Genomic DNA, 26,109 nt, shown 5'->3' on the forward strand with positions numbered 1-26,109 from the left:
GTCTCAAACCCATCTCCTCAGTCCCTCGGCTCCTGCCATCCTGGCCTCCTTGCCATCTTGAATCCCCAGCCACACTCCTACCCCAGAGCCTTTGCACATGCTCTCCCCTCTTTCTGGAACCCCTGTGCTCACACCTGCTCACTTATGGGTGTCTCCTCCTTATTGTTGGATCTCAGCTCAAAATTCTCATTCTCAGAGAGGCCTAAATGCCCCTCCTTTAAAAAAAAAAAAAAAGCTTTGTTTTCTTCATAGCACTTATCACTGAATGTACCATGATGATTGCTTGTTTACTGCTTGTCTGTCTCTTCCACTAGAATGTGAGCTCCAGGAGGGCAGGGCCTTTGTCTTGTTCCCCGTGGTGCCTTCCTTACCTAGCACAGGGTATGGTATGCAGTAGGCACTCAATAAATGTGAGTGACTGAAGAAACAATCGGACCACTTTCAGCCTCATCTCCCACCATTTCTTCCCTCCCCCGCCCACCATGGCACTGTGAGCTCCAGTCCCACCACCTGGTCCCTCCCACTGACCGCACCTTCCCAAGCCCCCATGACCCAGAACCCCCTCCATCCTTGCCTACGTCTCCCCTCAAGGCTCCCCCTCCTCCAGGGCAGCCTCCCTCCTCTGCTGGCCAGTTGCTGCGATCTCCTTGCTGGTTAGTCTGCCAGGCTAGGCTGTGAGTTCCAGTCCTGGTGCATAAAGGCTTAGGTGACTCAGTGGCTGTGAAGACAGCAGGCCCTTCTGTCCTCACCATTTCAGCCCCCTGTGCCTGGGGTTTTCCCTTCCAGGGAGTTTCCTGAGTCTTTCTGTTCCTTTAATACCCCATTCTTCCTCCTCCGAGATCCGGGAGAGGCCAGGGGCCCTAAGCCACCCAGCCAGGGGCCCTTGAGTGAGTGAGAGCCAGCCTGATGTAGGTGTCATTTCCATTTGGCTGCTAAGTGGGGGCTGAGGGGGCTGAGGGAACGACTTGCTCAGAGCCCTGGAGAAACTGACAACTGAGATGGGAGCCTGACAGCCCCTGAGGCCAAATCCCAGGGTTTCACTCAGGGTTCCTCCAACTTCCACTCCTGGTCTCAGACCTGACAGGCTCTGGGCAACCTGGCAGCTGAAGCCCTGGAAGGCAGGAGTCGTGTGTGACCCACATGGTGCTCCCATCAAGAAGAGTGCCTCTGTGAGCATTTCTCAAAGGGATGGACTTCCATCCAAGGGCAGGAAGCCCCTTTCTTTGGCGTCTTTGCTTTGGGACAAGGAGTTCCAACAGTCCCTTCAACTGTCCTATTGATAAGCCTTTTGAGGGGTCCTGCTTAAATCCCCCCACCCAGAGACATACAGATATGGGGGGCACAGGAAAGGCTTCTCAAAAAAGCAAATGCTCCCCTCCAGGGCTGGAAGGGACCTTGGAGCTGACCCAGGCCTGGGAATTGTAGAGGGGGAGGAAGTGGCTTGCTCAAGGTCATCCAGCAAAGCTGTGGGCCCTCATTCTGCCGGGGCCCCAGTGCTGCTGGAAACCAGCCTTGGTCCCTCTGACCACTTCCTCGCCTGAGATCTTAATCACGAATTTTCCACAGCTGCTCCGGGTACAGGGTATGTAGGGACGCTTAAGGGGGTGTTGGGCAGCTGTGGTTTTCACCAGTCAAGTGGCAGGTAAAGATGGAGAGGGCGATAAGGTCTGTAAGCTCTACCCTGAGGCCCCGTGGGAGGGAAGGAGTAATTGGCAGATGGGGCAGGGCGCTGCAGGGAAGGTGGAAAACTGACCACAGCTGTGGTCCTGGCCCTGGAGTCCTCACCTTGGAGCCTTCCCCCGTGCTGGCAGCTGGCTTGGGCTTGGAGACACCCTCCTGCAGAAGCCTCTCTGAGGAGGGGCCAGACGTCCTGGAGAGGGAGTAGGCAAGTCTGGGGGTCTGGGGAGTCCCGAGAAGAGTCTTTTAAAGAATTGAACACATAGTAAATATATCAACTTTGCAAAACAGTGCACAGTGATCATAATCTTTTGGGTTTGTCATCGAGGACCAGCCGTCCTCAGCTCACCTCTGTGCCTGGTTGAGCTGGGAGGACCCCGAGAACCTACCCTTTGTCCCCATCCCCACCCCCGGGGTAGTTCTGTCAGCCAAGGGTTTCTATGGCAGCCTCTCTTTGGTTCTGGCTTCCCTTCGTTACTCATTCAACAAGCGTTTAATGAGGACCTGCTCTGTGCTGTTCTAACTGCTTGGGAATGTCAGTGAACAAGATGGGCCCAGATCCCTGCCCCCGTGGACTGGTCTTCTAGCAAGTTGGATGAACTTTATGCCCCCCTTTCCAGGAAAATGCACTTAGGTATGAAAACTTGTCTACAAATTTGTGGGGCTCCTGGACCCCAATTGAAGCACCTTCATCTTAGAGGGGTGATTCCCTAACGCAGCTTGCTACCCTAACACAGTCTGAGCATTTCCTCCTGTCCTGGGCCCCTCTGAACCAGGAGTGAGGGGGCAGCAGAAGCCAGCCAGGCCCCCCACAAGTTCTCAGTCCACTGGTGCTGACTTGCTGATGGACGTCATGGAGCCCCGGGGGGCTCTGAGCATCTCAGAGCTGGTCTCTGGGGACGTAGGTGAGCTTTGAGAGCCCAGCTCAGGTCTGAGAGGCAGGGCAGAGAGGTAGAGAAAGTGTGTCCCTCATGAGGAGGGCCAGAGCCTGGGCATAAGCCAAGCTTAGAAGCCTGTGGCTGGTGGTGGCCTTGAGGCCTCCATCCATCCCCTGCCTTCAGAAGAGCAGCTTGTCCTCCAAGACTCCGGTCAGGGGTCTGTCCTGTCCCTGGTTGTCCCCACCCTGACCTTCCTCCATGTGCATCTCTCCCATTGCCGCCCTCTTCACACAGCGAGGCTGGTCTCTTTCCAGGTCCGTTTCCCCCACTAACTCAGCAGCCCTGTGAATGTAGGCCTGTGCCCGCCGTCTGTGTTCCTGCCTCCTGTCTCCACCCATGACATGGTCGATGGTCAATAAGGTTTGTTAGTTGATTGGCTGAAAGATGCAAAACCCAGCAGGGATAACAAAGAGATGAGTGGTTTTCCTGTGAGCTTTAGGCCACCCACCCCCAGGAAGCAGACTCTGAGACAAAGGTGAGCCTGCAGGGCACTCACCAGTAGAGCTCTTGGGGTCAGTACCTCTGGTGAGAAGAGAAGGAAGCAGGACAGGACAGAGGGAGGAGTGGGCTGCTGTGTAGACAAAGCCTCAGCTGACCCTGGGGATTTCTGGAGGTGGGGTGGCTCCTCAGATCTGGGGGCAGGGCATCAGACCTTTGCATCCCGCACTTATCATTGGATGAGAGCTCCATGGGGGACCTCAGCCATAGGCAAGGCCATTGCCATATGAGCTGACACTGAGACCCCTCGTAGCAGCTGGGGGTTGTCCTTCTTTTCTGGTGGCACATCAGGTGGCCACCACACTACCTCTCTCATAGTAAGAGAGACTAACCTTTTATATATGTGTGTGTGTGTGTGTGTATCTTTTTAAATGTCATACCGTTCATCTATTCGAACATACTAAATAAACAAAATATAAAACTAAATACCATATACTGAAACAGGTTTTCGAACCTCCGTGGAGTGGGTCCTCAGGCCATCAGGCTGTCTCTGGGGACCCTCGTAGGGTCCCTAAGGATCAGCTTGGTGAACACTCCTTCCTAGGGTCCGGCTGCTGATGTCCACTGCCCCCAAACTCAGAAGAGCCTCTCTAGGACCCAGGGGCTGGGCATGCCCCCCTTCTCTGCTGACCCAGCCCCGGCTCCCAGTCCAAGGCCATGTTGCTATCTCCAAGATCAGATGGTGGGTAGGACAGCATCAGGCACGTGCTCTGCCTCCCACCCTGTCCAGGGACCTTGCTCGCCAGCTGTGGGCGGTTTGGGCCAACCTCTCCGCCTCCTCCCTGCTGTGGCCCCAGCCTATAAAGCCACCCTGCGTGTCCCTGCCGGCCCCGGCCCCCTCCCCTGACACCCAGAGCCACAATGGCAGAGCTGCCGGTGTCGGAGATGCCCAGGGACCCTGCTCTGTGCAGTGGGCGCTTCACCATCAGCACGTTGCTGGGGGGTGATGAGCCCCCCCCACCGGCCGCCTATGACAGCAGCCACCCCAGCCACCTGACCCACGGCAGCACCTTCTACATGCGCACCTTTGGCTACAACACTATCGATGTGGTGCCTGCCTACGAGCACTATGCCAACAGCACCCTGCCCGGCGAGCCCCGAAAGGTCCGGCCCACTCTGGCCGACCTGCACTCCTTCCTCAAGGTAAACACCGTCCCAGAGGAGTGGCCCTTCCTGCTGTGTGACCTTGACCAGTTACCTAACCTCTCTGAGCCTTGGCTCTGTCATCTGTGTCATGGGGACAAACAGGTGTCTTCCTCATGGGTTGAGAGGCCCACATGGAATGCGGGTATGGGAGCTGTAAAGCTCTGGGCACATGTAATATTCATTGCCCAGTCATTGGCAACCCAGTCAAGCAATCTAGGGTTGCCCAGAGAGGTAATGAGCTCCCGGTCAGTGGAAGTTTACAGAGTTTACACTCACCTAAAGGAGATGGGGAGAGGAGGGTAAGAAAGGTCTGCAGCAGAGACGGGGCTTGCTGGTTTGCTACTTGGGAGGCTGGACGGTGGAGGGTGGGGAGGCGGGGGAGCTGGATTGTCATGACCCCTGCCTGCCTGACCCACGGTCTCTGCGCTCCCAGCAGGAAGGCAGCCACCTGCATGCCCTGGCCTTTGACAGCCGGCCCAGCCATGAGATGACCGATGGGCTGGTGGAGGATGAGGCAGGTACCAACAGCGAGAACCCTGAGGAGCCTGTGCGCTTTGGCTGGGTCAAGGGGGTGATGGTGAGTGGGGCGTGGATGGGATGTTCAGGGATAGGGGTAGGGTGACAGAGCTCCATTCAGGCTCAGCTTGGACTCTCGGGCCTTAGTAGTCAGCCCGGGCCTCAGTTTCCCCATCTGCCTAGTGACCTCAAATTTTCTCTGCTTTTGTACTTCCTGACCTCCGTTTACCTCCCAGACTGAGACCTAACCCTGGGGAAGATCTCTGTTTGTCTGCTCAGTCATCATGTGACCTTAGACAAGTTACTTAACCTGTCTATGCCTCACTTTCATCGTCTATGAAATGATGAGCATTCAATGAATTAATACATGTAAAGCGCTTGGATGAATGCCCACCTTGGAGTTACTGAGAGAAACTGTGTTTCCCCAAAGAGCCCCCAGAGGGCAGTACTAAACACAAATCCACAACATTGTTTTCTCATTCTCCACGATGGGAAGGAGAATGTTTGCTGTTTTAGACCCCAAGATAGCAAACAATCTAATGTACTTGGCTTTGGAAGACATTATGGCACTTTACAGAGGGGATCGCATGAGATCTAGGAGAAAGCTTCCCGCTCTGGGAGGCAGGAAGCCTGGGTTCTGACCTTAACTCTGCCAACTGCCTGCTTGGCTGTGCCTCTTTCTCCATCTGAACAGTCAAACGCCCTCTAGCTCCAGAGGCCCGTAATCCGGAGTCTGGGTCTCCCTCCCTCACTGTGGTGGCCAGAGCCTGGTGTGGGCCCATTCAGTACCTCAGAGCATATGGAGGGCCTTAGAAATTTCCCAGGCCTAAAATTTTGAATCACTATGTTATATGCCTGAAGCTAATATAATATTGTAAATCAACTATACCTCAATTTTTTAAAATAAATTACATTCAAAAAAATTTTAAAGGCTTAAAAAAAAAAAGAAAAGAAAAGAGAAAGAAAAAAGAAATCCCCCTGGGCTTGTAAATGCCACATGTCCCCCACCCCAAGACGTGGCTGGGGCCAAAGACCACACCAGCCCCTCCCACATGGGATTCCAGCCTCAGCTGTGGCGTCTGGGTTTGCTTTAAATTCGGAAGCTGAAGTCAAAGCCACCTGAGCCCTGATTTCTGCTTGTATGTAGGGCATTGGCTCAGCTAGCATTTGCTGAGTTCCCCCTGAATGCCAGGCTCTGGGCCAACAGCTGGCCACTGGGCCATGAATGGGGCTGGCAGACACAGGACCTTGGGCTTAGAGCAGGGTGAGGGGTGATAATGTTTGCTGCCCATCCTCAGGCCTCGATGGAAGGAGGGTAGGAGAGTGGTGGGAGGGACAGGTGGGTCTCTGGGTACCCCTCCCCTCCCTGCCCCACAGAACCAGAGAGGCACTGAAGTGGGCACCCACTAAAGTGGGTGAAGCAAGGAAAGAACCCAGGTGTCCCCTAGGTGCCCGATGCCATGCCAAGACTGGGGACAGGGACTTATGTGCTTGACCTTGGGGTACTCAGCCCCCCCCAGGTGGCCTCTGACCCCCCTCTCCTCCCAGATCCGTTGCATGCTCAATATCTGGGGTGTGATCCTCTATCTGCGGCTCCCCTGGATTACCGCCCAGGCAGGCATTGGTGAGTGCTGCCTCTGGGGGGCAGGGGGAAGGTGCGCCCGGGTCCTGGTCTTCCCAGGCTCCACGGGAGCAATCTTGAACTTGGGTTACAGAGCCCACAGGTTACAGAGGTCAGGGCAGTGTGGCCAAGGAGCACTGGACGTGGAGTCAGCAGGCCTGGGGGCTCTCCCTGGCTCAGTTTGCCCTCAGTAAGTCACTTAACCTCTTGGAGCCAAATTTCTTCTGCAGAGCATCTGGGTTAGGAACTCACACTGTGGACAGACCAGCTGCTAGCTCTGTACCATGCTGTATGACCTTGGACAAGTTTTTAACCTCTCTGAGCTTTGGTTTCCTCATCAGTTAAATGGGGGCAATAACTGTCCCCACCTCACAGATCTATTGTGGGGTTCCTCTGATGCACATAAAACAGCACAGGGTTTGGCACCCAGAGGTGCTCATCAAGTGGTAACTATTACTTTATTTTTTATTATTAAGAGAGGATACCTACCCTTCCATACGTAATGATTCTTTACATGTTGGCTTATCAGCTCCCTGGCTATTTAGAATATACCAGGAGGTAGACAGAGACCCATTTTTCAGATGAGAAAAGTGAGGCTCAGAGAAGGAAAGTGACTTAAGTCATGTGGTGAATCAGTTGGCTGATTCAGGTTCCTCAAATGGCTCCTTCTGAGAAATGCCCTGACCAAGTTTTGGGGCGATCACCTCCCCACCCACCCCCACAGTCCTGACCTGGATCATCATCCTGCTCTCGGTCATGGTGACCTCCATCACGGGCCTCTCCATCTCGGCCATCTCCACCAACGGCAAGGTCAAGTCAGGTGGGCCCCACCCCAGCCCCAAGGTCCTCCTCGTGTAGGTCCCCGAGTATTCACCCCGGGAACGGGTCTCTGAACCACTCCCTACCCTCCACCCCCACCCAGACGGGGACGCCCCAGGCTGCCCCTGTTGATTCCAGATGTAGGCTTCGGGCAGGCTCTCCACACCCATGGGACGGGATGGCCTTGGTTGTCTCCTGCTCCATGAGCCCCCTGGGCCCCATGCTCACCCCCTCCCAGCCTCAGCTCTGCCTGCCCCAAGTCCACCCCAGCCAGGTGACTCCTCTGGTTTCATGGCTCCTGGCTCTGTCCCCAATAGGTGGCACCTACTTCCTCATCTCCCGGAGTCTTGGCCCAGAGCTAGGGGGCTCCATCGGCCTCATCTTTGCCTTCGCCAATGCTGTGGGTGTGGCCATGCACACTGTGGGCTTCGCAGAGACCGTGCAGGACTTGCTCCAGGTGAGGTAGGGGCTGGACCCCGGGCAGACAGAGCCCCGGCCGCCTGCCACATTCTCCTCCACACCTGCTGGGCCTGGCCTTCCTGCCCCTCTACCCAATTTGGCCTTCAGGGACCAAAGCCACAGTCTGATCATTGTGGGTGACTCTGATGATCTCTTCAAATAAAGACCGTCCCCAGAAGTCTCCTTCAGGGTTGCGTGTTGCCTTTAGGGCCAAATTGTCCAGACCCATGCAGTAGTAGCTGCTTTGGAGGACTTGTGGGCAGGGGAGGAGTTTGAGTTTGTGTTTTCCTATGAGAGGGCAACCATAAATGAGGTAAATCACGGTGGAGGAGCCTGGGGGGTGGGGTGGGCTGTTCAGAGGCAGCACGCGGCCTAGCCTGTCACCTCCCCCAGGAGTATGGCTCGCCCATCGTGGACCCCACCAACGACATCCGCATCATTGGCGTGGTCACCGTCACTGTGCTGCTGGCCATCTCCCTGGCTGGCATGGAGTGGGAGTCCAAGGTGAGGACAGGATGTTAGGGAGGGATGTGGGCACGGTCGAGTGCGGAAGCAGGAATCGCGGGACCTGGTCCCAGTCTTGGTTCTGCCTCTTGTTTGTGTCAGATGAGCTTTAAGTTCTGCTGCTGTGACACAGACCCTAAGGAAGGGGGCCTTAAGCCAGAATCGTTCATTTCTCTCTCATGGAACAGTCCAGGTGTGTGTGTGTGTGGCCCCTGGGGACCAGGTATTCAGGCACCTTCCATCCTGTGGCCTCTCTACCCCTGGGGTGTGGCCCTCATCCACCTGGCCCATGACAGCCCCCACCTCCATGTCCACAGCTCAGTCAGCAGGAAGGGGAAAGAGGGTGGAAAGGAGAGAATCCCCTTCCCCTTTCCTTTTCTGTCCCAGCCTGGAAGTTGTACATATTCCTTCTGCTCACTTCCCGTTGGCCGGAACATGGTCCATGGCCACACCTCACTGTAAGGGGGCTGGGGAAACGTGGTCTTCATCTGAACCTATCCCAAGCCCCGAGTCAGAGGTTCAGCATGAAATAAGGGAAGAGATGTTGGGCCACAGCCGGCAGCCTTGACCAGCACAGCCCAGGCCCCGGCCGCCCCGCCTCTTGCCCCCTGGCTCTGACCTCCAGCTCCACCACCTCCCCACTGTTCCTTGAATGCACCAAGCTTATGCCCCCATCATTCTGCTGCTCCATTATCCTCCTCCTTTAGGACCCTTGAAGACACCTTCTCAGGCCACCCTGCTAAAGTAGCCTCAACCCAGTCCCCGGGACACCCCCTGTTCTTACTCTAGATTCATCCTCCTTATTTATCAGCAAGACAGGAGCCTTGCTATGTCGCCAGCTCCTAGAACAGAGCCTGTGGAGTAATGGGTGTTGAATGAGTGAATGAATGAATGAATGGGAGAGTAAGGGACCTGGGGCAAGCTCTTCTCTGCTGGGGCTCCCTGAACAGGCGGAGCCAGACCGTCTGACCTCCAGGTTCCCTTCCTCCCAGGCCCAGGTGCTCTTCTTCCTCGTCATCATGGTCTCTTTTGCCAACTACCTGGTTGGGACACTGATCCCCCCCTCTGAGGACAAGGCCTCCAAAGGCTTCTTCAGCTACCGGGGTATGTGCGGGTTGGGGCCACTGCCCGTGGCTCTGGGGACAGGGACAGTCTGCCCACCAGTCTGGCCCATTATGTGGGCACCGGTGTTACCGAACCAAACGTGGGTCCGCTTACCCGTGCGCAGTGAAGCCAATCTACTGACACTGGGTTGTGGTGTAGGAAAGTGCAGCGTTTATTTCAGGGTCAAGCAAGGAGTCCAGGGCAGCAAGTGCTTAAAAGACCCAAACTCCCTGAAAGCTTTCAGGGAAAGGTTTATAAAGATAGAGTGAGGGAGGGGGGTGTGGGGTGTGTGATCAGCTGGTGGACATTCTTCTGATTGGCTGGTGGTGAGGTAATCGGGAGTCAACATCAGCCTTCTGGTTCCAGCTGGTCTGGGGTCTACGTGCTTGTGGGCAGCACGCAGTTAACTTCTCCCACCTGGTGGGGGTTTCAGTAGCTGCAAAACAGCTCAAAGGATCTGGCCCAGAATATTATCTGTAGCCCTTGAGGAGGAACTAAAAGTCCTTGACTTTGTTTAATGGTTAAGCTACTATTATTTTGTCTTGCTTGACTGTTTTCTTCCTGCATGTTCTCACTTCTCTGATTAAATGTATTCTTTGACTAAAGTTTATCTACAGACAAAAGGCAGGCAGAGGACATGGGTGGGGGTCAATTCTGGGAAGGCCCCGTAGGGTCCTGCTTGGTTACATGGGGAGGCTGGCACCCCCAACCCCCACAGCCAGGAGCTGCCATGGGAACCTCCTGCCCGCCCGGCTGGGCCCAGAGAGGGTGCCCAGGCCTTCCAGGAGGCCCTGACTCAGGCCTTGTTTTTCCAGCGGACATTTTTGCCCAGAACTTGGTGCCTGACTGGCGGGGCGTGGACGGCAGCTTCTTCGGGATGTTTTCCATCTTCTTCCCTTCGGCCACGGGCATCCTGGCGGGAGCCAACATCTCCGGGGACCTCAAGGTGAGCAAGACGCCCAGCCCTCCTGCCTCCTGGCCCTATCCTACCAGGATGTCCCACTGGGCACTGAGCGGAGCCCTGAGACCCCAGGGCCAGAGCTTCTAAACTTCTGTGCGACGCAATCCAAGCCAACCCAAATCCATCCCATTCATCCCACTCCATTCTGAGGCTGTTGATTGGCACCACTGCACTCTAGGCCTTGAGGGCCACCCCCAAATGGGCTAGTCTCCTCCCTCGATCCTGGAACTCCCAGCCTAAGGGGAAAACTGACCCAGCTTGACCTTCCAAAACTCAGACGGGATCGGGCACATCCTCCCAGGGCTCTCCATCGTCTTGATGCGGGCAGGCTCCTTGGCACGGCATGTGAGGCCCCAGCCCCATGGGAACTGTTGCTGTTCCCATGACCCCTGCCCCAGCCCTGAGGATCTACTGCTTTGCCCCTGTTGCCCTGTCCCTCCCTCCACACCTTTGCCTCTGCTGTGCTCTCTACCTGGGACTCGCTATCCTCATTTCTTTACCTTGTAAAGTTCTGTTCCTCCTGCAAATTAAAGCCTCCATCCTTACACCTCTCCCAGCCCTTTTGTCAGTTTTGGTTCCTCTAATTTAGTGATGTCAGGCCACTTATGTCTCTGCCCCGCCGCATCTGGAGAACTGGGGCCTACCTCTCTGTCCCTATTCCCAGCTCAGGGTCTGACGCGTCCTAGGTGCTTGGTGCCTGTGTGTTGAGTGAACAGTGGTGGGATGTGGCAAATGGGAAGTGTTAGAGCAGAAGTACAATGCGCGCAAGTGGGGGAGAAGTGCAGACTGAGGTGGCAGGGGCTCCAGCAAAACTTATGGCTGAAGGTGGGGCTGAAGCTGGGCTCTGAGAGACGAGAAAGCCAGCGGAATCTTTGCCAGAGGGAGGTTATCAAAGGAGCTGGTACACAAGTGGGGATGAACAGTGAGAAGCCTGGCTTTGTGCTGGGGACCTTCACCCTCCATCTCAGTCCCGCTCGAAAGGTGCTCCTTGATGCATTTTCTTAAGTGAATTAAGAATTGTGCACTGGAGGCAATCTCAAATTGCAGCGTGGCTCTAGCAGGACCTGGAAATCGGAGGGAGGCTGTGTTTGCCCGGCTCCTCTCCCTTCTCTGGGGAGCAGCCAGCAGGGGCCTGGTCTTCCTGCCCCGAGTTCTCTGCAGAGCTCGGGCTTGTGCTCAGGTGGCCTGGTTCCCCTCCCAGCCCCGTTATAGATCATCATAGCCTGGGGATTTATCTAGATGCTTTATCAAGCTTCTTAGGTTACCAACCGGCCCAGTGTGCAGGCATCAGGTTCAGGCAGCTGTCTCAGAGCTGGGGGCAGGGGCAGGCACCTTCTTCTGTCTTAAATGCCCTCAAGCCCTAAAGGGACACTTTTCTCCTAGATTTGGCCCCTTGCCCATCCAGTGGGACAGTAAGTCCTCAGCGAAGAGCAGCTCCCGTTCATGGGGACTTTATGTAAGTCCCTTAAAACCTCTCTGGACCTCAGCTTCCCCTGCTGTAAACTGGGACTCACACAGCCCTGGCTTCCCAGGGCAGGGAGCAAGGATTCAACGTGCTAATTTACATAAAGTGCTTACAACAGTGCCCAGCCCAGAGGAAGTGCTAAAGGCTGGTTGTCAAGGTCAATGTCATTTTTACCATGTGGCCAGCACGGTGCCTCCTTCTTTAAAAATAATATCTGTGGGACAGCTGTAAGCTTCTACCATCATCACTCCCATGTTACAGACGAGCAAACCAAGCTTAGAGAGGGTTAGGGGCTTGCCCAGGGTCCCACACACAGGTGTCAGAGGATCTGGAATTCAAGTTTCTAAAACAAAGAGACCTCAACTTTATCACAACAACTCCATCATTCAACCAATGTTTTTTGAGCACCTGCTTTGAGGCCAGTGTCTTGTGGATGCAGCAGTAAACAAAAGAGACACAAATTCCTGCCCTCATGGAGCTGACATGCTAGTGAGAGAGACAATCAACAAATAAATAAGTAAAATCTGTAGTTTGCCTGACGGTGGTTGAGCAATGGGGAGAAAAATCAAGCAGAGAAGTGGGGAGGCAATCCCTGGGTCAGGGGTGCAGAAGCATGGTGTGAATTTACACAAGGTGACCAGAGACTCCTGAGAAGGTGACATGTGAGTCGAGACCTAAAGGGGTGATGACAAAGTTGTCATTGCTACTATTAATCCTTTACGTCCCCCAACCCTTTTTTAGTGCTTACAGAGCAGTCTCGTGACCATGATCTCATGTTGGTTTAATCTTCACAACCACCCTGTGCTAAGGCCAAGAAAAGCATTATTAACTCAATTTGCTGATGCGGGGAATGGGTGCTCAGAGACAAGGGACTTCCTAGTGACTGCCGTGGGATCTGTGCCAGGCTGGTGTTGTCCCAGGTTGTGTCGCAATACAGTCCCCACCCCTAACCGCTTATGTTTACAGGCGCTGGCTACATGCCAGGCTACTTTCTTATTTCACAGATAGCGGGGGAGAGACACTGAGGCTCGGAGAGGTTAAAGGGTTTGTTCCAAGGCACACAGCCAGGAAGAGATAAGCAAGATGTGGACCCAGATATGCCTGATTTGTGAGTTGGGCCCTGAGACTTCATGCCAAGACATGAGGGTAGGATGGAAGCCTGGTGTATTCATTTCCTGTGGCTGCTGTAACACGTTACCACAAACTTGGTGGCTGAAGACAATGGAAATTTATTCTCACACAGTTCTAGAAGCCAGAAGTCCAAAAAAAGGTGTCAGTAGAACCATGCTCCCTCTGAAGGCTCTAGGGAAGAATCCTTCCTTGCCTCTTCCAGCTTCTGGTAGTTTCCAACAATCCTGAGCATTCCTTGGCTTGTAGCTTCATCCCTCCAATCTCTACCTCTGTCTTCACGTGGCCTTCTTTCCTCTGTGTGTCTCTGTGTGTCCTCTCCTCTCCAAGGACACCAGTCATTGGATTTAGGGCCCACCTAATCCAGTATGACCTCATCTTAGCTAATTACATTTGCAAAGATGCTATTCCCAAATAAGGTCATATTCTGAGGTTCTGGATAAATGTGAATTTTGGGGGACACTATTCCACCCACCATAGGTGAGCTGGGAGGTTGACCTGGTCTGTTGGCCTTGGGACCAGGGACTCAGGGCAGGGCTGGCTGGCCCATAGTTGCAGGGCCCCCAGAGCAGAGACCTCAGCAGCCCAGGGTGCTCCAGAGCCTCCAGCCTCCCTCCAGCTCTGCTCCCACTTCTCTCTGACCCGCCGCGCCCTTCTTCCCACCCCAGTGCCTTCAGAGCCACGTAAATCGTCCCCTCCACCCTGAGGCCTTCCAGCGTTCCTGGCAGTGTCTCCCCTACCTTGTCTCCCAGCGCACTGTGATCCTCTCTGTGGCGGGCACCATCTGCCCTGTGTTGGCAGGATCCCACCTGTACCTCCTCCACTTGGGCCAGGGCTCCTTAAGGGCAGGTTCAGGGCCTGGTCATCACAGATTGACCATGGGTTCCAGCACAGGGCTCCGAGTGTCTGAGGCAGAGAGCTGGATCATGGCCAGCTTTGCTTGGACTTGCCAGTGAATTTGAACAGCGTCATAGTCCCTCCAAGCTCTGTCACCTGTGATTCTTCCTGCCAGCTGAGCGGTGAGCAGAACGGCCCAGAAAAGGCTGGCAGGTTTACGAATTTACTTCTTATGGCTGACGTGACCTTCGCCTCCAAGCTAAGGTCTGTGCCTGGATGGGAAACTTGCCATAAAAACCCCAGCCTGCGTTACTCCACCCAGGATCAGCACCCCCGGGGTGGCCTGAGGCTGTAGACCTCGGCGTGGTCAGGACCAAGCCGCTGGGGCTCAGTGAGCTGGGCCTTGCTCACAGCTCCCTGGCCTCAGTTTCGCCACTAGCCGCTTCTCAGGAAGCTATGTTTGAGAAAGTGCCTGGAAGAATGAAACACATGACGTGGATGTGAAGGTCTGCTACTACTGCCAGGAAAGCACCAGCAGAGTTCTTTCTCGAAGAGGAAGGAGAGAGTTTGGGGCTTGTCTATATTATTGATTGCTGTGGAACCAGACAAATCAACTGGTGCATAATAGTGACTGCATGCAGTGAGCCCAGCTGGTGAGCTGGGCCCTGGCCTAGGAGCTTGACAAGGATTAATTGGTTTCACCAGCATCCCTGTGAGGCTGGAGGGGCTGAGCATGGGAGGACATGCACGCTGCCCAGTGATCACCTGGATTTGCCTCAGGCAGGCTGACTCGGGAGCCCTCCACCTCACCCCACCCTTCACAGCCCCCAGAGCAAGCGTCAGCCAGGTGTCCTCGGAGACCAGGCCTGGGGCTGCTTGGAGTTCCTCTCTCTGCCTTGGGCTCCCAGGGCCCTGAATGTGGTCTCAGCCGTCCCCTTGGTTCTGTCCTGTCCCCCTCTGTGGGTCCTCAATCTCGAGGTGCCTTCCTCTCAGTGCCCCGGGGAAGGGGGTTCTGGTGGGTCAAGGTCAGTGTTTGCTGCCCCACCCTCAACCTGACAAGGACAGGGCCTGGGAGGAGGCCCAGGGGCTGCCTGATGCCCTCTCTCCCTCCCTCCTCCAGGACCCTGCTGTAGCCATCCCCAAGGGAACGCTCATGGCCATTTTCTGGACCACCATTTCCTACCTAGCTATCTCGGCCACCATTGGTAAGCTGCTGACCCAGACCCTGGAGGGGTCACAGGGTGCCGCCTGGCTCTTTAACAAGGATGGCTGGGCCGGGAGGACATGGCACCCCCAGGAAGTGGAGCCTCGAACTTTATTTTGGGGGGCACCTTGGGGGGTAGTTTGTGGTGGAGATGGGGGATCACCCCAGGCTCCTCTGGTCCCTTCAAACCTCAGGTTACAGATTCCATGGTATGAAAATCCTATAGGAAAAGTCATGTTCCAACTCCAGGAATAATGGTCAGAACAATGAGGAGGAGGAGGAGGAAGATGACTCTAGCAACTGACTTATCACCACGTGCCCAGCCCTTTACATGCCTTATTGCATTTAATCTGGGCACTATCATTTCTGCCACTTGACGGAGGAGAAAACAAGGGCTTAGCGAGGTTAAGCGACCTGCCCAAGGTCACAGAGCCTGAATGGTAGAGGAGGGCTGTGGACCAGGCCTGGACTGCTGACACTCGCCTCTCACTGAGATCCTCACACATGCTCTTGTTCCCAATAGCCACGTCATGGGGTGAGCTGCTTGCAGGTGGCCAAGGGACGTGGCCCAGGTCATAGCCACTTAGGGCCTGAGATCCGGTTCTCCACTTTAAGGAGGCCCCTGTGACCTCAGGTCACTTAAGCTCCCTGTGTCTCTGTAGAATGGCAATGACAATAAAAGTAGTAGTAATACCTGTTTCCCCAGAGTGTTTAAAGTCCTTAACACAGGGCCTGGCGCATCGGAGGTGCTCCTGCATGGTAGCTAAAGTCATTGTCGCCATCATCATCATCATTATTATCATAAAGTAAAGGAAGAGCTGGCCCATCAGCAGCATGTCGCCCTCTGCAGAAGCGTCTGGTGTTTTCAGGGTGGGGAGGGGAGGGGAGAGGAGGGAAAGGAGGCCTCCCCACGCCCTCCTTCCTCCTCAGGCTCCTGTGTGGTTCGAGATGCCTCCGGGATCCTGAATGACACGGTGACCCCCGGCTCAGGCGCCTGCGAGGGGCTGGCCTGTGGCTACGGCTGGAACTTTACCGAGTGCTCCCAGCAGCACAGCTGCCGCTACGGCCTCATCAACCACTACCAGGTACGCGCGGCCCTGCCAGAGGCAGGGAGGGCCGGGTGGAGGCTGGACTGGGCTGGGGTAGACAAGGTTTGGGGGGCTGGCCCCAGGCCTGGGAAAAGAGCTTCAGGTAGGGGCCTGGGCCCAGTTCTTGCCCTGGTGGGCACTGGGTCCCCGGTGAAGGTTGCAGACTCAGGTGGCAGCTCCCAGACTCAGCCCCCACCTGCAGCGGGGACTGGGGTGCCCTGGGTGGGGGCTCTGGGCCCCACCCCTCGCCATGGGGACCTGAACCCCATGTCCCTGCAGACCATGAGCATGGTGTCGGGCTTCGCACCCCTGATCACGGCTGGCATCTTTGGGGCCACCCTCTCCTCAGCCCTGGCCTGTCTCGTCTCTGCCGCCAAAGTTTTCCAGGTGAGGCTGTGGAAGGGGGCGGGAGTGTCTAGGAGGCCAGGTGCAGGGGGCCCCAGGTGACTGCCACAAAGGCCTGGAGGAGTCATAAGACCTGGTGTCTAGACTGAAGGAAAAGGAGCTAGTAAAGCAAACGCTTGCAGGAAGCAGCCCCTTCCTGTGCCGAGCTTTGAAGAGCAGCTGCCTTTCCCACCCCTCACTCCCTCTGTGCAGCCTGGCACCCCGTTTGCAACCCCCCTCCCAGTTTCCCTCTGATGTGATCAGCCCCTTTTGCCCTTTCAGTCTTCGTGGTGAGGTGGGGAGGGCAGGAGATCAGTCCCCTTTCAAGAGACAGAAGCCGGGACCCAGGTCAGGAAGTGCCCTGCTGAGGTCACGGAGAGAGCAAGCAGGGCCTGGGGTCCAGGTGGCCACAGGGGAGGGGATGGGGCAGGTCCCGGCCACGGGGTAAGCCCATCGTCCTGTGCCCACAGTGCCTGTGCATAGACCAGCTGTACCCGCTGATCGGCTTCTTCGGCAAAGGCTATGGCAAGAACAATGAGCCAGTGCGTGGCTACCTGCTGGCCTATGCCATTGCTGTGGCCTTCATCATCATTGGTGAGTGGCCACAGGGTACGCAGGGCAGCCACCTCTCCCGGCCAGCCGTGAGGGCCATGGGGACAGGGCCCGACATGCTTCCCCTGGCTCTGCATTCCTGTGTGCTGGCAGCTGGGACCTCCCTCCCCAGGTCTGAACTAGCCCCCAGGAGCACATTGGGAGCACAGGACAAGCTGACTGATTCCTCCTCGGGAGCTGGTACAAACAGCTGGATCACTATCTCTGTAGGTATAGAACCTAGACCAACCTCATTTCTCAGATCTTGAGCTGCTGGATCTCTTGGGCTCCAAGGTAGGGGATGCCGTAGGAGAAAGATTCCAGTTAATCAGTTAATTAGATTGACTTTCTATCCTGGCTTTGCCGTATGCCAATTGTGTGACCTTGGAAAAAATCACCTCCTAGAGCCTCGGTTTCCTCATCTGAAAAATGGGAGTAATAATGCATAGAGGGTGTGTCACAGATGGGCAGGAAGAGACCATGTGTGTATATCACACAAACACACACACACACACACACATGCATTCATATACGCACACACTCATGTGTGCACACCCCCCAGTACTTCCTGATTTACTTAGCCAACGAGGCAGAACTTGCTAGGAGAGAGGTGGCCCTACCAAGCAAGGGCAATCGCTGTGCCTTGGCACAATGACCCCTGGTCCCTGGTCCCTATGCAGGAATGGGGTCAGGATCAGCTGTTGGTGAACCTCCCCAGCCTGGGGGGCACCTTCCTGCCACAGCTGAATCCCTGCTCTGATACTTAGGCTGGCATCACCAAGCCATGAGACATAACCCAATGGTCTAGCCACTTCCACTCAAGGGAACCTTTCTGGATACTAGATACTCCTGGATCCTGCACCAGATGAAGAGGCAGCAGGGCCACAAGCAGGGAATGGAAACACCTAGTCAGGCCTGGCATTCCCAGATGTTCCTGGATGTTTTCTGCTCACCCTGCCGTCCACCCCTGCCTCGGGTTTGATGTCGTTTTATCTGGGTGGTTCTGACTGTACCTCAGATGGAGGATCACGATCTCAAATGCTCTGGGGCAAGGCTCTTGTGCTAATTCAATGGACTCATGTTCAGAAGGCCTGGCACATAAGAGTTGTTTGTCTTGTTTTGAGATCCACAGAAGCAGACCCTGAGACAAGGATTCACATGCAAAAGTGTGTCTAGGGATGCCAGGGGTTGCAGCAGGGCAGGGGCTCGTGAGACAGGGAAGGGAAGGAGCCGGTTCTTGAGTGGGTTTCCATTGTGGGTGGAACTGAGATACAGTCTCAAGGTTTCAGAAAATAGAGAACATGTGTCTTGGGTCACACTGTAAAATGTATTTCTTACTGTAATTTGTGGTCACACAAAGAGGTGTGATAGCCACTGTTCTTGGCCATCCCGTAGCCTGATGGGATCTACCCTCACACTGCTCTCCATCCTCTTTAGAGCCGGCAGTTTACAGTTTACAAAACACTGGACTTTGAGATTCACAAAATGATGAACCCATTTCACAGATGAGAAAGTTGAGACTCACTGAGCCTCGGTGGCCCATTTGGGGTCCCCTTATCCTGAGAGGGAGGGTACCAAGGCCTCCTTGGTGGAGTTGCCCAGTAGACTGTTTCCTCTCTCCCTTGGGTCCCTGAAGCTGAGCTCAACACCATCGCCCCCATCATCTCCAACTTCTTCCTGTGCTCCTATGCCCTCATCAACTTCAGCTGCTTCCACGCCTCCATCACCAACTCACCCGGTAAGCAAGACCCTCCCCCTTCATGGGGGGAGGCACCTGGGGCTGGGGTATGGCGCGGGGAGTGGAAGGCATGGATGCAGGTGGGAAGACCAAGGTCACCTCTCAAATTGAAATCAATTAAAGGGACCATTCATATAATAACAGTAATAACAGCTATCCTTTATCAAGCACTTACAATGTACACTATACATGGATTCATGCACTGTTTACAGTATGCAGAGACTTTACTAGTGCCTTCCTACACCAGTTTTAAGGGAGTCAGGAGTCTGACTCCCCAGAGAGGGAACAGAATCGTCAGTCACAGACGGGGTGGCAGCAGGTTGCACGTTGCCCAACTCCAGGGGGTGCCACTCATAGATGTTATAGATTTTTATGTTTATTATGAAAATTTTCTGGCAGATGGCAGTAAAGAGTCTCAAGGAAGTCTTTTTCTACTTAGCCCCAAATTGCCGATGGGCTGGTCCTGGGGCCACCTTTTCCCTAGACCATGGACCATGGTGCCCTGGAGTTGTGCCGTGGAGCGGCTGTCACTAGTGGCGGCCCTGGCATGGCCTGCAGGTGCGGGGCTAGGCAGAGTCATGTCCTTCCCCTCCATCTCACCCCCTCGGCTCTGTGTGAGCCCCGGAAACCAGCACTGCTGTGACATTGGATGTCCTGTGGCCGTATTTAGCCAGAGCTGGACACCTCCCCCTTGGTGTAGCCTGTTCACATGGCAGGATGACAGCCAAGGCAGGTGTGTGGCCCTACCAGAGCCTCCAAGCCCAGCTCCAGGAAGCTCCTCTCCCTTGGTGTAGCCTGTTCACATGGCAGGATGACAGCCAAGGCAGGTGTGTGGCCCTACCAGAGCCTCCAAGCCCAGCTCCAGGAAGCTCCTCTCCCTTGGTGTAGCCTGTTCACATGGCAGGATGACAGCCAAGGCAGGTGTGTGGCCCTACCAGAGCCTCCAAGCCCAGCTCCAGGAAGCAGGGTGGGGGGGGCGGGCACAGACTGGGACCCCAGCCCTGGGCACTGCGGGCATTGCCACCCAGGCCCTGCCCAGCTATGCTGGCCCAGGGGGAGGCTCCGGAGTACTGAGCGTACGTCCTGCCCTGTGCCCCCCACCCAGGGTGGAGACCCTCATTCCGATACTACAGCAAGTGGGCGGCACTGTTTGGGGCGATCATCTCCGTGGTCATCATGTTCCTTCTCACCTGGTGGGCGGCCCTCATCGCCATCGGTGTGGTCCTCTTCCTCCTGCTCTATGTGATCTACAAGAAGCCAGGTGTGCGGTCGCAGGCTGCCCAGAGGGTCACGCGTCCCTTCTCGCCCTGAGGCTGCCAAGCCGTCCTGCCTGTCAGCTCAGCCAGAGGGCCTGCCTCAGGCGCTGTGCTCTCAAGGGCCCCCCTCTGGTGCTCCAGCCTCATCCCTTCCCACGGGTTGAGGAGCCCCCAGGAGTGTGCCCACTCAGAGCCCACACCTCTACTACTAGACCACCCCCCACCCCCGGACACGCAGGACCTGACATTGCCTGCCCAGGTCCATCCTCCTGAGAGTGGCCGACCCACTGGTGTGCACACCAGACCGAGGGCTGCCTGACTGAAGGGCAGCCAGCCCAAGCCTGGACGTGTGGGCGGGGATGTGTACACGCATGCAGGCAAGGATCCCAGGGTGACAGCAATCTGGGGGTGGGATGCAGAATGCCGGGAAAGCCTAGCGCTCTAAAGTAGAACCCGGCCTTCCAGGTCATTGTGAAGATCTTTTCGTCAAGGGAGGAGAATGTTTTGTAGAGTCATTAGCTTGATGCATAATGTTTAAATGTGTAGCCATATTGCATGTGCAAACGTTAGGAACAGATCTACAGGCTGTCTACCTGCTCCCACGGTGCTCGGTTCCTGAAGGTCAACATATGTATGTCTGGTTTCTCCCATGACTTCTAACCTTGCACACGCCCCTCAGAGGTGAACTGGGGCTCCTCGGTACAGGCTGGCTCCTACAACCTGGCCCTGAGCTACTCGGTGGGTCTCAACGAGGTGGAGGACCACATCAAGAACTATCGGTGAGTGCAGCCTTGCGGATGCCTGGGAGGCAGGGCTGGCCGTGACCCTGCTCCGGGACGCTCCAGGCCAAGGCCTGTCACCTGACCGGCAGACTCATGGTGGGCATGGCCCCCTGGCAGAGAGGAAACAGGGTGGAGGAGCACTGCTCAGCAGTCAGGAGACCGGGGCTGACGCTGCCCAGTGGGGACCAAGCAAGTCTAGTGACTTCTCTGTACCTAAGTTTCTACAGCGGAATATGCTCTGGGCAATACAAATGCAAAGGGCAATACAGTCGTCCCTCAGTATCTGCGGGGAATTGGTTCCAGCCCCACCTCCCCACCCCCACCCCCAGTCCCTTATATAAAAAGCCTAGCATAGTTAGCCCTCAGTATCCGTGGTTCCACATCCACAGATTCAACCACCACCCTTGGAACTCCAGGGGCACCTCCAGACCCCCAGCTCTGTCCTGACGGCTCACACCCTTTTCCCTTCCCCTCCTCAGCCCCCAGTGCCTGGTGCTCACGGGGCCCCCCAACTTCCGCCCGGCCCTGGTGGACTTTGTGGGCACCTTCACCCGGAATCTCAGCTTGATGGTCTGCGGCCACGTGCTCATTGTGAGTGCCCCCTGCAGGGGGGCGGGGCTGTACTCCTGGAGGAGCCCCTGGGCACCAGGTCCACCCCCGGGGGCAGCAGGAGGGGCTGTGGTGCCCAGGACAGGTTCTCTCCCTCCCCCATCCCTCTCCCTGGCTTGCCCACACTGTCCTGCCTCTCACCGGCTCCTTCCATCTTCCTTCCACCCCTCCCCCTCCCTCCTCCTCTGCTTTTCCTCCCCTAATTCCATAAAGGAGAACCAGCAATGAGCTCAGGGGACAGCCTCCAGGGCAGGAGAGGGGCTGAGTCCCAGGCCAGAGGGTGAAGGCCACCCCTGATGTCACCTGCCCCTGTCACCCACAGGGACCCCGCAAACAGAGGATGCCTGAGCTCCGGCTCATCGCCAACGGGCACACCAAGTGGCTGAACAAGAGGAAGATCAAGGCCTTCTACTCCGACGTCATCGCTGAGGACCTCCGCAGCGGTGTCCAGATTCTCATGCAGGTGCGTGGGCCCGGGGCTCCCTCACAGGACTTAGTTGGTGTGACGACCTGGAAGGCGGGATGCCGTGAAGGGCTAGTTGAAGCCCCTTTTGCTGCAACAGGAGTCCCGCCTTTCTTGCCTTTCCATATGTGCTGATTCAGGACACTTTCTCAAAGTGCCCAGGGCCCGGGGAAACTGCTTTGGAGGCCTGTGGGAGCTGATGACACATTTTGTGATTTTGTTTTTTTTGAGATATAATTTATACACAGCAAACTGAAATAGTGTATAGTTTGATAAATGTTTACATATGCAGACACTGCTCAGTGCTGTGAAACCACCAGTCAGATCAAGTTCTAGAACATTCCACTGGGCAATTCATTTTACTGTTCAGTTTTTTCATTTGTAATGGGATGCATGAATAAAATAACAGTTGTTAATTCTGAGTCAACATAGGGGAATCCTTTTCAGTATTTCTCAAAGTTAGAAAAAAGAGCATATGAGGTCTCCTTTTGGGATTATAAAAATATTTGGAGAGTAGGTAGAAGTTATGATCGCACAATATTTTAAGTATACTAAGCGCCACTGAATTATACACTTTTAAATGGTTGATTTTCTGTTATGTAAGTTTCACCTCAAAAAGTAAAAAAAAATTTTAACATGAAAAAAAAGAGAAATATAAAAGATGTAAGGATTAGACGACCCAGGAATACTCTAAGCTTGACATCCAAATTCAAGTCCCTTGTTATAAGAAATAATTTACTAGAGAAGCTGGAGCTGGGATAATCCAGAACTTATGGGACAGTCCAGCCGCTGGCCCCGGCTTGGAGAGGCCGCAGGGGAATAGCTCTGGCTGTAGCTTCACCTTTCTCGTGGATGTGTCCAGGCAGACAGGACCCTGAACTGGCAGATGTGTTTCCTAAGCCCCCATGACATGGCAGAGAGGACAGCTGGGGCTGAGATGGAGCCCCACCCTAGTCACAGAACAGAGCCCCATGGGGCCTGTGGCCTGGTTCCTCACCTCATCCCCTCCCCCCCCGCCACGGCAGGCTGCAGGTCTCGGGAGGATGAAGCCCAACATTCTGGTGGTCGGGTTCAAGAAGAACTGGCAGTCGGCTCACCCGGCCACAGTGGAAGACTACATCGGCATCCTGCAGTGAGTGAGGGCATGAGGGAGGCAGAGCCTGTGGTCTCTCAATTTGGGCCTTCGGAGTTTCCTGGGCCTTGGGAAGTAGAGGGGCAAACAGTGGGTGCTGTAAGAAGCTGAGTCCACTCGTTCGAAGCTGAGGAAGAAAAAGACAGTCTGAGGGTTCCCCACTCTGACCTGTGAGTCATAGACACCAAGATCAGCAGAAATAGGCAGGTAACACAGTGAAGTGGGCCCAGAGTGGGCATTAGGGAGCAGTGGGGATTGTGGCAAACTGGAGAGAACAGCTGCTATTTGGCTCCAGCTAATCGTGCCCAGGCAGAAATGTGGGCCCCGTGTTACTAGATCTAGTTTTTCAGAGAAGATGAAAATGTGGGTTTTTAGGTGAAAATCTTGTGTCCACCTGGAGGCTGCAGAAGACCTGCAGATGGCCAGCTCTCAAGCTGTGAGGTGGTACCTCTGAAACCAGGCCTCCGAGGAGGCGACAAGCTTGGGAGATTGAACCAGGGGTATAAACTCCCTAGGGATTTTAGGGTTAATTCCAAACTCTTTCTCCTTCAGCTCTTGCTGTGCAAGGTCCAGAAAATGCCTACCTGAGTTGTTTTCTGCATTGAAGCGGTACAGGGAGGCAGTGTGTAGGAGCATTTAAAGAACACGAGGCTGAGTGTTGGGGACCTGGGCCCTGCTTCCAGGTCTGCTGTGAACCAGCTGTATGACTCTGAGCAGTGCATCTCACTGCCTCTAACAAAATTACAACAGGAGGCGGTGTATACCTGCTTTTCAGGAACCCCCAGCTTCAACATGCCAAAACTCCAAATTGCTGGGGCCTGAAAGGCCCCTGTCCCAGTGATGTGTAATTAAAGGAGTCCAGAGAGGGCAGTGCTTAGCCTATTAGATTAGCCCTAGTGCTGGGCTCTTGGGCACTGTGTCAACCAGGCAGTAAATATACTTGTGAGGTAAGAGCCTTGTAGACATTTATATAGACAACCTATTGATGTCTTCATGAGCGAGGCCATTCTTGTGTGTATACCTGTCCTCAGGGTTTCCAGCCTCAGCTATTTAATTCTAATCCCAGTTGGCCACTTCCTTAGTGTGTGTCACGGGCAAGTTACTCCCTAAAACTCAGGTTTTGCATCTGTCAAATGGAGAGAGTAATTCCCATCCCCACCTCTGCTGGCAGAGTTGTGAGGAGTAGCTGCATGTATCAGGAGGACAGGGCCTGGCCCTAAGACTGGTCTGACTCAGTTTTCCCCAAGTACAGGGTCTGTAGGATCCATAGTGCCACAGATGGTAGAGCTAGTGAGGTCCTGGGGGCCTTTCCAGTCCTGCCTGCACATTATACAGATGGGGAGACTGAGGCCCAGAGAGGAGGAAGGGTATGGGGGGAGGCAGGGTCAGCTCTAGACACCTGGCCTGCTGGGGGCTGGGGCCAAGGGGAGGCTGACCCCACCTCCTCTCTTTCCAGCGACGCTTTTGATTTCAACTACAGTGTGTGTGTCATGAGGATGCGTGAGGGGCTCAACGTCTCGAAGGTGATGCAGGCGCACAGTGAGTACACACCCCACTTTCTTGACACCTCATCAAAATCAGAGCAGGATATCAGAAAGTTCTAGAACACTTTTTTTAAGTGGTACAGGGAAGACCGGGGGAAATTAGTAAAAAAAAAGTCACAGACTCCTAGAAAGTCAGCTTTTGATGTAGATCATCAGGTTTCTAAATGGAGAAACTGAGGTCCAGAAAGGGGATGTGACGAGCTCAGGGTCTTACTTCCAGCTGGGGCCAGAACCAGAACTGGACCCCAGAGGTCCCCGAATCACGATAAGAACTTTTGTAACCAGTGGGATAAAGAGGATCTAATAGCCAGGAAGAAAGAAAACAGGGGTGAGAGAGGGTCACGTAAAGACAACAGAGTATGAAAACACACCCAGAAAGGCCATGAAAACTGGGTGTTTTGGTCTCCAAAACCAGGATTGGGGCACTGAGTAGGGATGTGTATTACATGTAAAGTCACATGTAAACAGGCAGATCTGAATGAGTAAGTTTTAGAGGTGTGAAAGAAAGAACGCATATGAAGACAAACGGGGAGGCAGTGCTGAGGGAACCGGGAGGTGTGAACGCCGCAGGCTGGCCTGAGTCTTGTTCATCCAGGTCACCGAGGGCATGCCTGGCACCCAGCAGTAGTTTACTGAATATTTATGCAACCAGAATTTACAGAGCAGTGGCCACACTCCTGACCGAGGCTGCTCTAGGCGCTGGGCGTGCAGCAGGGAGCAAAACAAAGTCTGCCCTTGAGGAGCTGACATTCAGGCGGGAAACACACGGACACAGGACTCACTTCAGGCAGCAACAGCGTCCTGAGGAGGTGTCCTGAGGAGGTGTCCTGAGGAGGCCAACACAGGGCATGAGGGCAGGAGGGCCTCTCTGAGGAGGCGGCTTGTGGCTAGAAGGGGAGGGCTGGGGAAAGAGGGCTCCCGGCCCAGGGACCACTCACCACGCCACTCACCACTGAGGCCTGGTGGGAAGGAGCGTAGCCTGTCTGAGCAGCAGAAGGAAGCCAGGTGGGGCCGAAGCATGAAAGGAGGCAGAGGCCAGATCTGTGGAAGCTGAGAGTCAGGACCTTCTTCCCAGAGTAAGGGGGAGCCCGGAAGAGCCCCAGGCAGGAGAGCCTGGGAACAGAGCTCCCCCTTTTTTGCAGTTAACCCCGTGTTTGACCCAGCAGAGGATGGCAAGGAAGCCAGAGCCAGTGGAGCCAGGCTGTCTGTCTCCGGCACGGGTCAGTCCCACCCACTCAGAGGCTCAGGGCGCTCTCACCCTGGTAACAGCTAGTGACAGGCCACCGGGGAACTTGGGCAAGGGCAGGAGGTTTTTGCTCGTGACAGTGGTGCCTGAGACCCCTGGGATTAAGCAACAGGGAGTCAGGGGGTGGGGCGGGGAGCAGGATAAAGACTGCCAGCCCTGCTGGAGAATTCAGTGTCCAGGCACTGGGCAGTGTCCAGAGCTCACTGGGACCCCTACCCAGTGAGCTCTGGAGCCCAAGTCCCAACCCCTCCGAGGCCGCCCTGGCCAGGCTCCAACCGGGAGGGGCAGCGATTCTCTGGCAGGCAGGGGAACCTGCAGTGCAGGAGCTGGGGGCATCCTGTGTGCATCTGTGAGGGGCACAGTGGAGTTGTTAAGAGAATGACCCCAACCCCCCCCCCC

At 55.2% G+C, this 26,109-nt stretch overlaps 1 protein-coding gene across 13 annotated transcripts in view; it reads left to right on the forward strand.

Moving 5' to 3' along the window:
* Nucleotides 1-3,924: 3,924 nt before the first annotated feature.
* SLC12A3 (solute carrier family 12 member 3) overlaps nt 3,925-26,109 on the forward strand; it is a 37,613-nt gene continuing 15,428 nt past the window's right edge. For 3 of the 13 annotated variants that reach the window (XM_024747420.1, XM_024747422.1, XM_024747424.1), the window contains exons 1-21: nt 3,925-4,256; nt 4,693-4,836; nt 6,324-6,399; nt 7,121-7,216; nt 7,533-7,672; nt 8,068-8,178; nt 9,171-9,282; nt 10,098-10,228; nt 14,794-14,878; nt 15,808-15,962; nt 16,245-16,352; nt 16,820-16,943; nt 17,055-17,171; nt 18,577-18,678; nt 19,784-19,939; nt 20,614-20,713; nt 21,196-21,307; nt 21,648-21,788; nt 22,814-22,920; nt 24,377-24,459; nt 25,607-25,684. In XM_024747420.1, coding sequence (XP_024603188.1) covers nt 3,975-4,256; nt 4,693-4,836; nt 6,324-6,399; nt 7,121-7,216; nt 7,533-7,672; nt 8,068-8,178; nt 9,171-9,282; nt 10,098-10,228; nt 14,794-14,878; nt 15,808-15,962; nt 16,245-16,352; nt 16,820-16,943; nt 17,055-17,171; nt 18,577-18,678; nt 19,784-19,939; nt 20,614-20,713; nt 21,196-21,307; nt 21,648-21,788; nt 22,814-22,920; nt 24,377-24,459; nt 25,607-25,684 — 2,560 coding nt within the window. In that variant the 5' untranslated portion in view covers nt 3,925-3,974. The remainder of the gene's footprint in view (nt 4,257-4,692; nt 4,837-6,323; nt 6,400-7,120; nt 7,217-7,532; nt 7,673-8,067; nt 8,179-9,170; nt 9,283-10,097; nt 10,229-14,793; nt 14,879-15,807; nt 15,963-16,244; nt 16,353-16,819; nt 16,944-17,054; nt 17,172-18,576; nt 18,679-19,783; nt 19,940-20,613; nt 20,714-21,195; nt 21,308-21,647; nt 21,789-22,813; nt 22,921-24,376; nt 24,460-25,606; nt 25,685-26,109) is intronic. The other 10 variants (XM_024747428.1, XM_024747427.1, XM_024747425.1 and 7 more) reach the window with 7 other exon arrangements.

Source organism: Neophocaena asiaeorientalis, unplaced genomic scaffold, assembly GCF_003031525.2.
Source record: "Neophocaena asiaeorientalis asiaeorientalis breed wild unplaced genomic scaffold, Neophocaena_asiaeorientalis_V1.1 scaffold438, whole genome shotgun sequence".
NCBI lineage: Eukaryota > Metazoa > Chordata > Mammalia > Artiodactyla > Phocoenidae > Neophocaena > Neophocaena asiaeorientalis.